The sequence below is a fragment of the Babylonia areolata genome, chromosome 19 (genome assembly GCF_041734735.1).
Source record: "Babylonia areolata isolate BAREFJ2019XMU chromosome 19, ASM4173473v1, whole genome shotgun sequence".
In the NCBI taxonomy this organism is placed as follows: domain Eukaryota; kingdom Metazoa; phylum Mollusca; class Gastropoda; order Neogastropoda; family Buccinidae; genus Babylonia; species Babylonia areolata.
In genome coordinates, this window is record NC_134894.1 from 50,543,764 (window position 1) to 50,557,088 (window position 13,325).

The 13,325-nt window shown below is 45.4% G+C and overlaps 1 protein-coding gene across 1 annotated transcript in view; it reads left to right on the forward strand.

The window, feature by feature from the left end:
• The window catches only part of LOC143293824 (WD repeat-containing protein 91-like), a 155,701-nt gene that overhangs the window by 120,551 nt on the left and 21,825 nt on the right, over positions 1–13,325 (forward strand). Inside the window, exon 13 of the mRNA XM_076605092.1 lies at positions 5,544–5,656. Coding sequence (XP_076461207.1) covers positions 5,544–5,656 — 113 coding nt within the window. The remainder of the gene's footprint in view (positions 1–5,543; positions 5,657–13,325) is intronic.

The window sequence follows — 13,325 nt, forward strand, 5'->3', positions numbered from 1 at the left end:
TTATCTCCCGGGCCCAAATTTTTATTCACACACACAGGGGTGTTTTTGTGACACCTCGTTAGCAGACGCCCCAAGCATACCCCCGGGCAGCTCGGGAAGTTGTTTGGCAAGATGGCGTCGGTCAAAATGTTCGCACGGTAGGAGGGGGGTTTTAAAAGCAACACAGCTTGAAGCACTTTGGAAATGATCCAAACGAAGGCCCCCATGTTGAAGGAATAATTTTTGGGTTTAAATTTGGGCAGTTTATTTTTAACCATATCCCGATGAACTAAAATTTGTTTTGGGGGCTGAAGAGGGTTTTACAAATGGGGAGGAAAGTGAGTTTTGACCTGTGCCCGCTGACCGACAAAGACAACGAAATCAAAGAGGGAAAAGGACGACCCTTTTCTGGTTTTTTTTTACAAATGATTGGACTGAAAATGGTGAAATGTGTAATTTTATTATTTTATATTTATAAAAAATAAAAAATATATTTTTATAATTTTTTGTGTGGGGTGTGGGGTGTGTGTGTGGGGTGGTGTGTGAAAGTAACAAAAGTCACATGGTCTGGTGGGGGGGGGAAACTGTGTGTGTGTGTGGGGGTGTGTGGGATTGCATGCTATTTTTCTTATTTTTTTGTTTTTCTTTTCATTTTTTAGAAAAAGGGGGCTTTTTTGAAATGAAAAGTAATAAATACTAAACTGAATTTTTCTGTATTATTGTTTGTAAAATTGGGAAAAAAAAAAAAAAAACCCCAAAGTGGTTTTCTTTGACTTCATGTAAAAAAAAACTTACCACATTATGTTTCCATTTCACATAAATTTTAAAAATTTTTAACCCAAGGGGATTTTGCCCCAAACCAAAAAATTTTAAAACCCCAAAAATAAAAAGAAAGGTCAGACCTGCAAAGATCATTTGTGGTGGGGTATGGTTGCAGGGCCCCCCGTTGCGGGGCTGAAGGTTTCCGGACAAAAAACCGTTTATGTGTGACAACTTTATGCTGAAAACCCACCAAAAGGGGCCCGTGTGACAACAAAGACACCGTCCTGAAAGCAGGGAAACCAGCTGCAGTAAAAAGAATACATCCCCCAACATGGGTGGGGTGGTATGATGACCCCGCCCACTGGAAATGCCGGGTCCCCGGGGAAAAACCTTTTAAAACGCCACAACAAAAAAAACCAAAAACAACCAAAAAAAATTTCCAAAAAGGTGTTCCCCAAAAAGTGGAAATTTCCCCCCCCCCTTTTTGGCCCCCCGGCCCCCAACCCCCTCCAACCCCGGCCCTGAAATCTTTTTTCACCCCGCCCCCGACCAAAACTTATTGTCATGATAATACATCCCAGTTTTTTGTTTTGGGGAAAGGGGAAAACTCCCCCCCTTTTTTGTAGGGACCTTACTTCTTTTTGTGTGCGGGATTTTTCAACTTTCCCCCCACTCCCAAAACCCCCCGGGCATAACCCCCTTCATTGCATGTACTAGGTCTTAAATTCCTCCCCAAATTTAAAAAATTTTTTAGAAATTTGTTTTGGAACATTTTTAACTGGTTTCGGGGGCCCCCTTGGGGATTCCTTTTCTGAGGGGGTTTTTTAAAAATTTAAAAAAATACACAAAAAAGGGTTTTCTGTGATCAACCGAACCAAGGAATGGGAGTAAATAAAATTTTTAAATTTTTTAGTACAAAATTATGGAAAACCATTTCCCCGGGAAATTTCACATACTTTTAAATTTCCAAAATTCTTTTGGGTGTTTATTTTTTTTTTTTTAATTTTTTTTCCCATAAATGGTTTTCGGGATTCCAACCCCCTCTGGCCCCCCCTTATTAAATTCTCCCAGTTCATACGGAGTAATAAAGGGCCCCCCCCCTAGCAAAGCCTCAAGGGAATAAATAAAAGAGCCCCCAAGCCTGGGAACGCCAGTTTAAAGGTGGTTTGAGATCTATTTCCCCCCCCCAAACCAAATTTGCCTTTTTAAGAATAAGTTAAAATTACAAGTATTTTAAAATTTTTCCCAAAAGGGAAAACCCAAACCCCCGGGGTGGTTTGGTTAAATTTTTGAAAATTTCCCAAAAATTCCCCCCTTTCCCCCCCACCCCGAAACCCTAATTAAAAGTTTTTTTGGGGTTGAAATCCCCTTTTTCCATGCCCCCCCCTTTGACTTGTTTGCCAAGACCTCTTTTGTTTTAAACCCAAAAAAGTTGGGGCTGGGTTTTTTGTTAAATTTCATATAAAGCGGCAAAAATTATCTTTTCGTTTTTTTGGGGCCCCTTTCTTTTGAAATTTTTCAAAATTGTTTATTTTGCGTCCCCCCCTAATAAAACATTATTAAAGAACTACCCAAGTTTTCCCCTTTTGTGGGGAAATTTTTTCTTATTTTCAAAGTTTTTTGATAAAACCACACCGCCCCTGCCCACCCCCCCCAAACACCTTCCCCCCCACTCTTGGTTAAAATTTTAACCCCCCCACAACCACCCCCACCACCCCATACAACCACAAAACCCTTTTTAAAGGGCCCAGAAATCAAAAATTTTTACCCCCCTTTCCCCCCCGGAAAAGGAAAACCAAAAACCATTACGGTCCCCACTACCCAAATAAAACCCCCCGTAAGTCCCCAACCCCCCTCCCCCACGAAAACACCACCCACCCCCCCCCACCCCCCACACACCAACAAAAAAAATTTTTTAAAAAAAAAAATTGAAAAAAGGTTTCCCCCCCATCCCCCCCCCCCCATTGTTAAAAAACCCCCTCCCCCCCCCCCCCCCCCCCTCCCAATTTTGCCCGTCCTAGGCAAAAACCCTCCTTTGGGTTTTAAACCCCCCCACCGCCCCCCCCCCCCCCGCCAACGCTTCCCCCTCCCTTTTCCCCCCCCCCTTTCCCCTTTTACCATCCTTCTTCCCCCCCTCCCCCACACAACATAACACATGCAAAAAATTTTTAAAAGATTATATTTTATAGACGGGTTCATAATTGTGAAAAAAAAAGCTAATTTTTCCCCTCAACCCAAACTGGTTTCGAAAAAGGCCCGGGCCTTTCCCCTTTTTATATCTGGTAAAATTAAAACTCAAATAAAAGCAGCAGTTTGCCAGACGAAAAACCCCTCGCAAAAATTTTTTGTCAGAAAAATGGGATATGACAAGTTTTTGGGTCGTCGCCGTTGTATAAAAAAAAAAACTTTGGGGATAATGGGCATGTACAATTTTAACAAGGAATTTTTTATAAAACAGACAATTGAAATAAAGTAGGAAGTACGTATTCAAATCGAGAAAACTTGAAATTGGGGGTTTTCCCAAAATCATTATGCCCTATGTTTATTCAACATATTATTAGCAATCTACCAAACAAATTGCAAATGTTTCAATTTTTATCTCATTCAATTTATGATATCTGTTTTTGGATAAAGTGGGCAATTTTAAAGGGAAAAAAATCATACCCCGAGTTATGGGAAATTTTTAAAAGAGGGTTTTCCAAGAGAAATTGATAAAAACAACAAAATTAAAGAAAAAAAAAGGGGGCCAACTTTATCATTGGAAAAAATGAGGGATGGGTGCTTTTTTTACGTGGGATTTCGACCTTTAAAAAACTTGTGTTACTATTTTTGCAAAACACATGAAATTTTACCAAACTGTCAAAAATTTTTAGGGTTTTTCTTACATCCCCAAATTTCCTGGATCCCACATTGTGAAAACATAATTTAAAAAAGCAAGGGAAAAACTTTTAATTTTCTTAAAAAAAATGTCAGCAAACAACACTTTGGGATCCCTTTTGCAAAGCACTTATCTGTTTGTCGCTTCCAATTTTTTTTTTTTTTTTTTTTTTTTTTGTTTTTTTTCAAAAATGGTTATGTCCAAGAAATTTTTTTTTTCTGCAAACCAAAACATCTATTAAAGAATTACAAAGTATAGATTGCAAAGCCACAAAAATTGCTCTTGGGGTACCATTTACAAATTTTCCTTTAGGGCCTACAGAGAAAGCAGGGTTTTTACCCCTTGAAAAAGACAGGGGAAAAAAAATTTTTCCCCCAAAAATTTTTTTCTAAGAACCCTGATGTATTTATAACCTTTTTCCCAAAAAAGAAATTTAATAAAAGTAAATCTTAAATCAGACAAGGACTTTGCAAATGGGGCCAGAACAGTCCATTCCATAATACTTTTCTGAAGACATTCCCAGTGCTTCAGAGGTTGATGTAAAAAAAAAAAATATTGCTGCTAAGCCATCCTTCCCAACCATTCCATCATGGGAATTGAAAAAAACTGTCTTCGATGTAGACCACACACATCTACAGAAAAATGACTCGCCTTGTTTAGCACAGTGTGCTGTCATATGGAAAGCAATTACAAAAATTATGTATAAATATATACAGATGGTTTTGTTCTTGATGATGGAAAAACGGAAGCGGCTTTCATAATACTTGTGGAACCACAAGCAAATGTATCACTTGGGTAAATATTTTTCCATCTTTACTGCTGAACTAATAGCCATACAAGTGGCTTTAAATCATATCAAAGATATTTCCAATACTGATAGCCAAATTCTCCTTTGCGTAGATTCGAAGTCAATGTTACATGCTCTTAGATCTCCAAATCAAAAAACGCATCTTGAGATAACAACCGAAATAAAACACATTATACATCTTTTGTTGGTCAAAGGCAATTATATAACTTTAATTTGAGTGCCTTCACACTGTGGGATTTCTTCAAATGAGCGGGCAGATCAGGCTGCCAGAAAGGCAGCGTGCAATTGTGAAGTCTCAGTCCCCAGTATGCCTTTAGATTTACAAGAATGTTATAGATGTATCCAGCGTGCTGCTCAGTCAAATTTATTTGGAAAAGCCCAGAGAGGCTGTTCCATTTTGAAGAAATCTGCACATTGTTGTTTTGGAAATGATCCAATATTCATTCGATTAGTAGAAGATGGTTTGATTAGTAAAGGATGGTTCAGTCACCAAAAACCAATTCAGTTGGGGATTCACAGAAAAGTGGAAAATTAATCAGGGAAGAAAATGCCACATTCAAAGTCACAACCTCTAGCCTGGCAATGGAAGTTGAAGTTGTGACACATGCTGTCCAGTGCCAGTCATCTATTCATGCACCTTGAAATCAACATGCCATGATTCTGAGTGACTCAGTGAACCTCCTATAAAAAAAAAAATTGAAAGTGGAATGGGCGAGCCCTGAGTGGCAGAAGGCAATGTGCAACTTTCATATGTAAAAGCTTTCATGGATATACTGCCTGCAGATGTTAAGAGGAATGAGCGAGCCGACAGGCTTGCAGGTAGCACAATAGCAACGATTGGTCTACATCTGGGAAAATCTGAAATCCTAAGGAAAGTAAAAGAGTACCTCAAAAACCGGGTACAAGGCCATCACACCATTGATTACCTGAAAGAAAGAAAGAGAAGGAGCAGCTGAAAAGCACAATTCGGAGTAAGCAAGTTGACAGTTACTGGATTGGCTTGTACCATATTGAGGACGTGAAATATGACCATTACACTGAAGTCAGTGTGTATGTGTGATGTACTGCACCAGTAAGTGTGCTACCATGTAATGTTGTTCTGTCTGTCTTGTACAGATGTGGGCCAGAGGCAGTGTGTCAAGAAGTGGAAGACTGGCAAGGTGCCGCAGCAGACTGTGCAGTTTGCTGGTCAGGACACATCACTCTTCACCATGGGCACAGATGATGTGGTACGTTGTCAGCAGTTTGGAAGTGGCGTGACTTATCCTAGAATGTCTTGAGAGGTTCTTTTGTACAGTTTCTGAGCTACATCAGGTACACCGGAATCTGATGTTTATAACTTACATTGTACATATAGTGTATTTGACATTTACATATATGAAGGTGTCTGGGGTAAGGGTAGGGTTTGAGTATGTTGGAATAGAAACAGGTAGGATAGGATAGAAGGGTGTAGGAATGGAAAAGGGGATTAAAGGGATAGTAGGGTAATCAATTTCAGTGCAGGCAGAGACATATGAAAGCAATGAGCCCTTTCAGTAGTCTTATTACCAAAGTTGCTTCAGGAAGACAGTGCCTGAAAGACACAAAGAAATACATGCCATAAATATGTCAGTAATGCATAGTAAAGTCCGTGTATATTACAGTGGAAAGACTTCCACCAGGTTCGGAGTTGGAAACAACATAGAATAAATAATGAGATGATAATAATAATAATAATAATAATAATATTATATTGCACTTATATGGCACAGACTCCCCACAGATGGGTTCTAAGCGCCTCACATGAAACAGTACATACACAATAGTGCATTATTCAAAATAAGAGCACACAAGGACATAGAAGTGGAAAAAGCTAAATCTTTATCCAGCAATACAGTACTACAAATTGGGGGTATGGATAATCGCAGGCAAAAAAGGCACGACATACACCATACACACACATGCACGCACACACACACACACACACACACACACAGAATAAATGCTGGCCCACATGCACACACACCACAAAAATACTCCAATGGAGGGGGATACAAGGGGAGCGTAGAGGAGACAAAGATCTATGCTTTGTCACAGCCATTTTGAACAGGTGGGTTTTCAGTTTTCTTTTAAAAGAGGACAGAGTTGGTGAGTGCCAGAGGTTCAGAGGAAGAGAATTCTAAACAGAATGTGTTTGATACTGAAAAGCCCTTTGAGAGAGACTTTAGGGACACGAAGGAGCTTTTATCCAGAGAACCTGAGAGAATGGGATGGGGTGTAAATATGAAGGACAGAAGATAAGTAAGATGGGAGGGAACCTTCAAAATGGCGATAAGCCAATATGCCAGTTTTGTACTGAATTCAGGCGTGCGCAATAGCTGAGTGGTTAAAGCGTTGGACTTTCAATCTGAGGGTCCCGGGTTCAAATCTCGGTAATGGTGCCTGGTGGGTAAAGAGTGGAGATTTTTCCAATCTCCCATGTCAACATATGTGCAGACCTGCTTGTGCCTGAACCCCCTTTGTGTGTATACACAAGTCGAAGATCAAGTACACATGTTAAAGATCCTGTAATCCATGTCAGTGTTCGTTGGGTTATGGAAACAAGAACATACCCAGCATGCACACCCCTGAAAACAGAATATTGCTGCCTACATGGCGGGATAAAAACGGTCATACATGAAAAAGCCCACTTGTGTTCATACAAGTGAACGTGGGAGTTACAGCCCACAAATGAAGAAGTACTGAATTCTGTACTGGATGGGCAAACTATGAAGTTGACACAAGAGAAGTGTACATGATCTTTTTTTTTCACTTTTTTAGAACAAATCTGGCAGCATTGTTCAAGATAATCTGAGATTATCAGATCAAAGGGCAAACCAGCAAGTAGTAAATTGCAGTAGTCAAACATTGACATTGATTGACATTACTAATACATTTTAACCCCTAGGTTGCTTATATGACGAGTTAACTTGTCAGCTCAAGCATGTATGCTTTGCTGCCACAATGACGAGATAACTCGTCATCAAAATATTCTGACTTTTCCCTGGTTTGCATTGAGTATGTTGACAAAAATACTGGTAGCTTTTGCTTTGGGAATCTTTCTAGACTATTCATAGCTAGAAACCCCATCTACTTCATGAGGCAGTCCTTTATTTGAAAATTTTGGTTGGGTTATTGCTGCAGTGTTTGCCTAGCTCCTCTCCTCACTCGCTCAACAAAATGGCGGACTCCGTGCTCAAGACATGTGATCGTGGCTCACTAAATCAACCAAGTTTGGTGTCATATACTGTACCATGTCAAACTGATGCAAACTAGGCCTATCGGTTTGCTCTGCTTGGCCAAATTTCGCGTGGCTAACAGTGAAAAGCATCTTGCCCGGTCTGCTCTTAGCCAATCAAATGCCTCTAAAAGCTATAAACGCTGAATCATTCCTTTGGCCAAGGCTCTCCATGCCATCTTGTCAGGTTTACGCTCTGTCTCGTCTTAAGCTTTTTTTGGCTATTAAGCATATTCATTTGGCCTTTTATTGCTGCATGTGGCTTGTGTTTATTGTATTCTTACATTCTGTGTACTCGATTCGACTCAGCCCCCTGGATTCGTTCATTTTTCTCTACCTCTAAGTCGATCCTGTCTTTCCTTTCTCTGTTGGGGATCGGATTTTCGCTGGGTGCCTAAGTGCGGGTACCATGCCTCATATGCCATCCCACGAAGGCAAGAATCATGAGGCTGGGATTGAGACTCGGCAAGAGACTCTACCAGGCCTGGAGCTCATGATTCCTCCCGATAGGGACCGCGGCGATGCGTCTTTAGACGCTGATCGCGGAGGCAACACTCGTACCAGTAAAACGGTCATGAAGGGGACCGGGGCGAAAGGGGTACGAGTGTCGCCTCCCGAGGTGTCCCAGCGCGAGGCAGGGAGAAGGGGGAGTGGCAAGTCCTCTCTTGGCAGTGGGGACTTGCGGCTAGGCTTGAACTCCCAAGGGGAGGCCACGCCCGGCCGTTACCCGGGTCCCCACTTGGAGACGGCCCTCAGAGGCCCTATTGCTGTTCCCCCTCTGTTGACCCCCTCCCCCACCTCCTTCTGGGGGGGGGAGAAAATTTTGGTTATGGGGGGGGGCCTCTACTTTGCCCACCCTGAGCCAAGCCACCCCAGTCTCCCCACGGGAGGGGATTTGGGGTGTGTGACCACCTGCTCTGCAGGTCTTCCTGCTATCCGGCCGGTCTCCCTTGCTGGGGAGGCCTGCGCATGTCAGGCAGTTCCAGGCAGTCAGTCCGCTCGTCTTCGGGCCGGACTGACACCCAAATCGGACCTGACCTCCCTCTGACTTGGCCAGGTTTTTCCCTTCATGGAGGTCAAGGTGCCAGTGACCCTTGGGGTTGGGGTCACAGGATGGCTGGTGTCCACGGGTGGTTACCCCCATTCTACCCGTACTGGGGTGCACCTATGGTGCACGCTGGGTTGCTGGGAGGACCAGGGGCCAACCCCTTGTCCGCTCCCCTCCGGACCCAACCCGGCATCTCACAGGGTGACACACACAGCCCCGACAAGTGGGATCGACTTCTTGTCAGTCAGGTCGAGCTCCTCGACCATATTTGCCACTCAGTCCACAAATCAGGCCTCTGTCAACCCCACAGGTGACCTCCACGGTCACAACGGCCTCCTTGTCAGGACCGATGGCTGCCGAGGGGCCCTGCTCTGCCCGGGGGAGCCTGCAGTTCCCACCTACCCAGCCCTTGGTCCTACAGGGAGATGAGTGGGTGTTTGTCCCCTCACAGCACTCATGGGTCCCTCTTGCATCCAGGGATGCCCTCACTGAGAAGGTGTGGCACCCACCATCCCAAGCATGGTTGGACCTACGGTCCACACGCTCCCCACCCGCTTCAGGCATCAAGGACATAACAGCTGCTCCCGCTGGGCTGACCACAGCTCACAGGACGCCCCAGCGGGTACATCCACTTGGGATGGCACCCAGCAGGGGATGGACTGCGAACAAGAGTGGGAGCCCCTGTCTTCGGATGAGTATGAACAAGTGGATGAGCACTCTTCGCCCCCATCCCAGGGGGACAGATTGAGCCCACACCTCCCTAGGGACCAGCCTGAACCAAACTCGGACTTTGCCGAGCTCGAACTGACCCTCCCCAATAGAGTCATGCATGCCGAATCAGTCCCTCAGGCTACTTTGTTACCCTTGACCCTCCTTAGGCCATGTGACTCTAACTCCAGAACCACAAGGCGACTCAGAGTGCCAGAAATGGCGCAGGAATGGCTTAATAAGCCAGCCCGCACTGTCAGGGGTGCTGCTTCCATCCCTCCTCCAGGCAGGGAGTCTCTCTCTGCCCCGGGCACTTTTTCCCCGGGCAAGTTCCTTAAAGATTCCTCCAAGGGAGGGTTGTGGTCCTGGTACACACAGGACCACCTTGCCTACAGGGAAGCAGAGCCCTCTGCACAGGACAGGATGTTAGTCTCACAGTGCACCACCTTCCCCACTTCAGCTACTCTATCTTTTAAAACGTTAGCAGAGTGGGACAGATTGGCCCGCTGCTGCCTCCTCGAGGTTTCCACGGCTTATACCGGAGATTAGAAAAGAGAGATAAACCACTCACGGCAGGCCCCTTCTTACTGTCTATAACAGTGCTGAAGCCGTTCTGGGGCACACACGCAGTGCGGAAGGGTGGGGGTAAATCACCCTCTCCTTCCCCACCCGAAGGAAACTGGTCGGTTCTGACGGTTCAGCTGCAGTAAAGCGAAAGTTAAGTTATGCCTGGAATTTCCCACGTGTAGTAAGATTCGCTGTATACAATGAAAACCGATTCATTTTTGCTTTGGTTTTTAGCACGTTCGCATCTGCTTGAATATAGATAATATAAAAAGAAAATAAAGCAGCTCCCCCCACCACCAACTCCCCCCCCCTCCCCCAGCACAATGTTGCACATGAGAGAGACAGTTATAAATTATTGAACTGCGTTTTCGTAACGCTACTTTTTCTTCACACTTTCTGGTTTACATCACCATTTCTTCAAAAAAAAAAAAAATATATATATATATATATCAAAACATAAAACACATATTCAGCTCTGTCTCTCTTCTAACATCTGTCTATACATACATACATGAATACATATATACATAATTTCATATAGATCTATCAGTATGTAAATCTAAATCTGTCTATATGTACATAATCATATATATAATTCATATATATACGAATGCTTCATGTTGCCCGAGCAGACCGTTGTATTGTGCTCTATCTCTCTCTCTAAGTCTCTGTCTCTGTCTCTCTCTCTCGGGAGTTTTACATGGCTGTTAAAAGCATCTACGATTCTGTACTTGTATGTGTTCGTGACAAAGGTATTTATTCAGACTTTTTTCAGTGTCCAAGAGGGGTTATACAAGGTTGTATGCCAAGCACACAGCTGTTTTCCTTTTTCATCGGTGAATTGGCAGTGGAGTTATCAAAGAAGGGGAGACATGGAATACAAATGATACCTGGCGCAACAGATTTGCTCTTAATGCTATTTGCTGATGATGTTGTTCTCTTGTCTGACACACCCATAGGGTTACAAAATCAATTAAATGCCCTTAAGCAAGAAACAGACAGACTACAACAAACAGTGAATCTCGATAAGACCAATATTATAGTTTTCCGCAATGGAGGTCATCTTTCGACTCGTGAAAAATGGTGCTGTGGTGATAGGGAAATAAAAGTAACCAATACATATAAATATTTAGGAATGTTATTCACAACAAAATTGAGTTTGACATCTGCGTGGGATGAAGCAAACAGAAAAGGGAAAAAAGGTGTAATCCAAATTATAAAATCACTCAGGAGACTGCGTTCGACTGACGCTTTCCTTTCGTTTGGGCGGGGCAAAGGCAGCTCATGAATAATGAATGCGTGTCGCGGCGCAGGCTGCCTGGCTTCAGCAATTTCTGCAAGTGGTTTATCTCTCTTTTCTAATCTCCGCTTATACCTTCTTCGACGCGTTCCTCCACAGGGCCAGTGAGCTGTGGGAACAGCGTCCGGTTAATCAGGACACGGGGTCTCCTTCCACTGTCCCGCCGGGCCTCTTCACCAACCAGAGGTTAAACAGTTTTGGCAATAGGGTAGCATCTGGTCTCATGGCAGCTGCAGACACAGCTACCAGCCTTCACTTCAGTACTGTGCTAGCGCGGCATGATGCCGTTCTCCACCTCTCTAACATTCCAGTAGAGGAGAGGGCTGCCCTGTGGTCCATCCCAGCACAGCAGCACTCCCTCTTCAGCCAGTATGCGCCCCATTTTGTCAGCCACAGGGCAGAGACAAACAGAGAGGTGGCCTCATATTCAGCCCACACCTCCCAGGGGTGCCAGGGTTCTATGCCATTGGAGAGACCGGCCATCAGGGCCCCTCCATATACCACGCCACCTAAGTCAAAGCGGCATGCGCAGAATCAGCGGCAGAGGAATAAACCACCTCATGGCCGTCCAAGCTGACCGGCCATGCCCAAGGCCAGAAGGCAGCACGCCCAATGACTGGGCCCCGATTCAGCACTGCCAGTCGTTTAGCCCCTCCAAGTAGGAAACTTGTCCTGGCATGCACATCAGTGGCGTGCTCTGGGACTCAACGACTGGATTGTATCGGTGCTAGAATCAGGGTACATGCTGCCTTGGGTGGAGGACCGCCCCCCTCTAAGATCCACTCCTCCTCCATATGTGCCCAGCTCGATGGAGCAGGAGAGCGTCTTAGAGAAAGAGATATCACACCTACTCCTCATAGGGGCGATACCTCAACTCTCGGACCCGGGCCCCAGTTTTTACGGCCGGTTGTTTGTGATTCCAAAGGTCTTAGGAGGGTAGAGACCAGTCTTGGACTTGTCCCCCCTCAACAAATTCCTCCCCAAAATCAAATTCAAGATGGACACACAGGCACAGATTCGGGAGACCATTCAACAGGGCGATTGGGCTACCTCTATCGATCTGAAAGATGCTTATTTTCATATCCTCATCCATCTGGCATCCCGTCAGTACCTGAGGTTCGTGTGGAGGGACAAGGTGTTCCAGTTCTTGGCCCTCCCATTTGGTCTGTCCCTTGCCCCTTTCCTGTTTACCAAGGTGGTACGGGAATTGGTGTCCATCGTCCGGTCGGAATCCATTCGTCTCTGTGTGTACCTGGACGACTGGCTTATCCTGGCCCAGTCACAGGCCCTGTGCCAGAGTCTACGGCCAGACTTCTAGGCCTTTGCTCCCAACTAGCCTTCCTTACGAACCAGGAGAAATGCGATCTGTCCCCAAGTCAGTCCTTCGACTTCTTAGGGATGAGATTCGACACGCGGTCCATGATAGTCTCTCCGATGCCAGATCGCTGGGACAGTCTGGCAGGCCTCCTCAGCCACTTGCGCCATTCCTCCCAAGCAACAGCGCAGACACTTTCTTCCCTCCTGGGCATGATGGAGTCCATGGCACCTCTCATTCCCCTGGGCAGGGTTCTCAAGCACCCTCTTCAGAGGGCACTCAGGCTACGGTGGTCCCAGAGCACTCAGCCATGGGATACGTCTGGGCGAGTGGTTCCTCAAGGTGACATCAGAGTGGCTAACCACCCCTCTTCAGACACAGGGGGTGCCCATAGCCCCACCTACTCTTCAGGTGGCACTCTTCAAAGACGCCTCCTCCCTGGGCTTGGGAGCCCACATGGACTCACTCCATGCAGCAGGGACTTGGTCCCCAGAGGAGCGCCTATGCCACATCAATGTTCTGGAACTGGAGGCAGTTCACAGGGCTCTCCTGCACTTCATGGGGGAGGCCACTGGCAAGACCAACTGCTTGTTCACGGACAATATGACGGTCGCATGTTATGTGAGCAAAGGGAGGGGGGGGGGGGGGGAGCGCACTTGGCAGACCTCTCCCTGCGGACCGAGGCTCTCCTCCGTTGGTGCCAC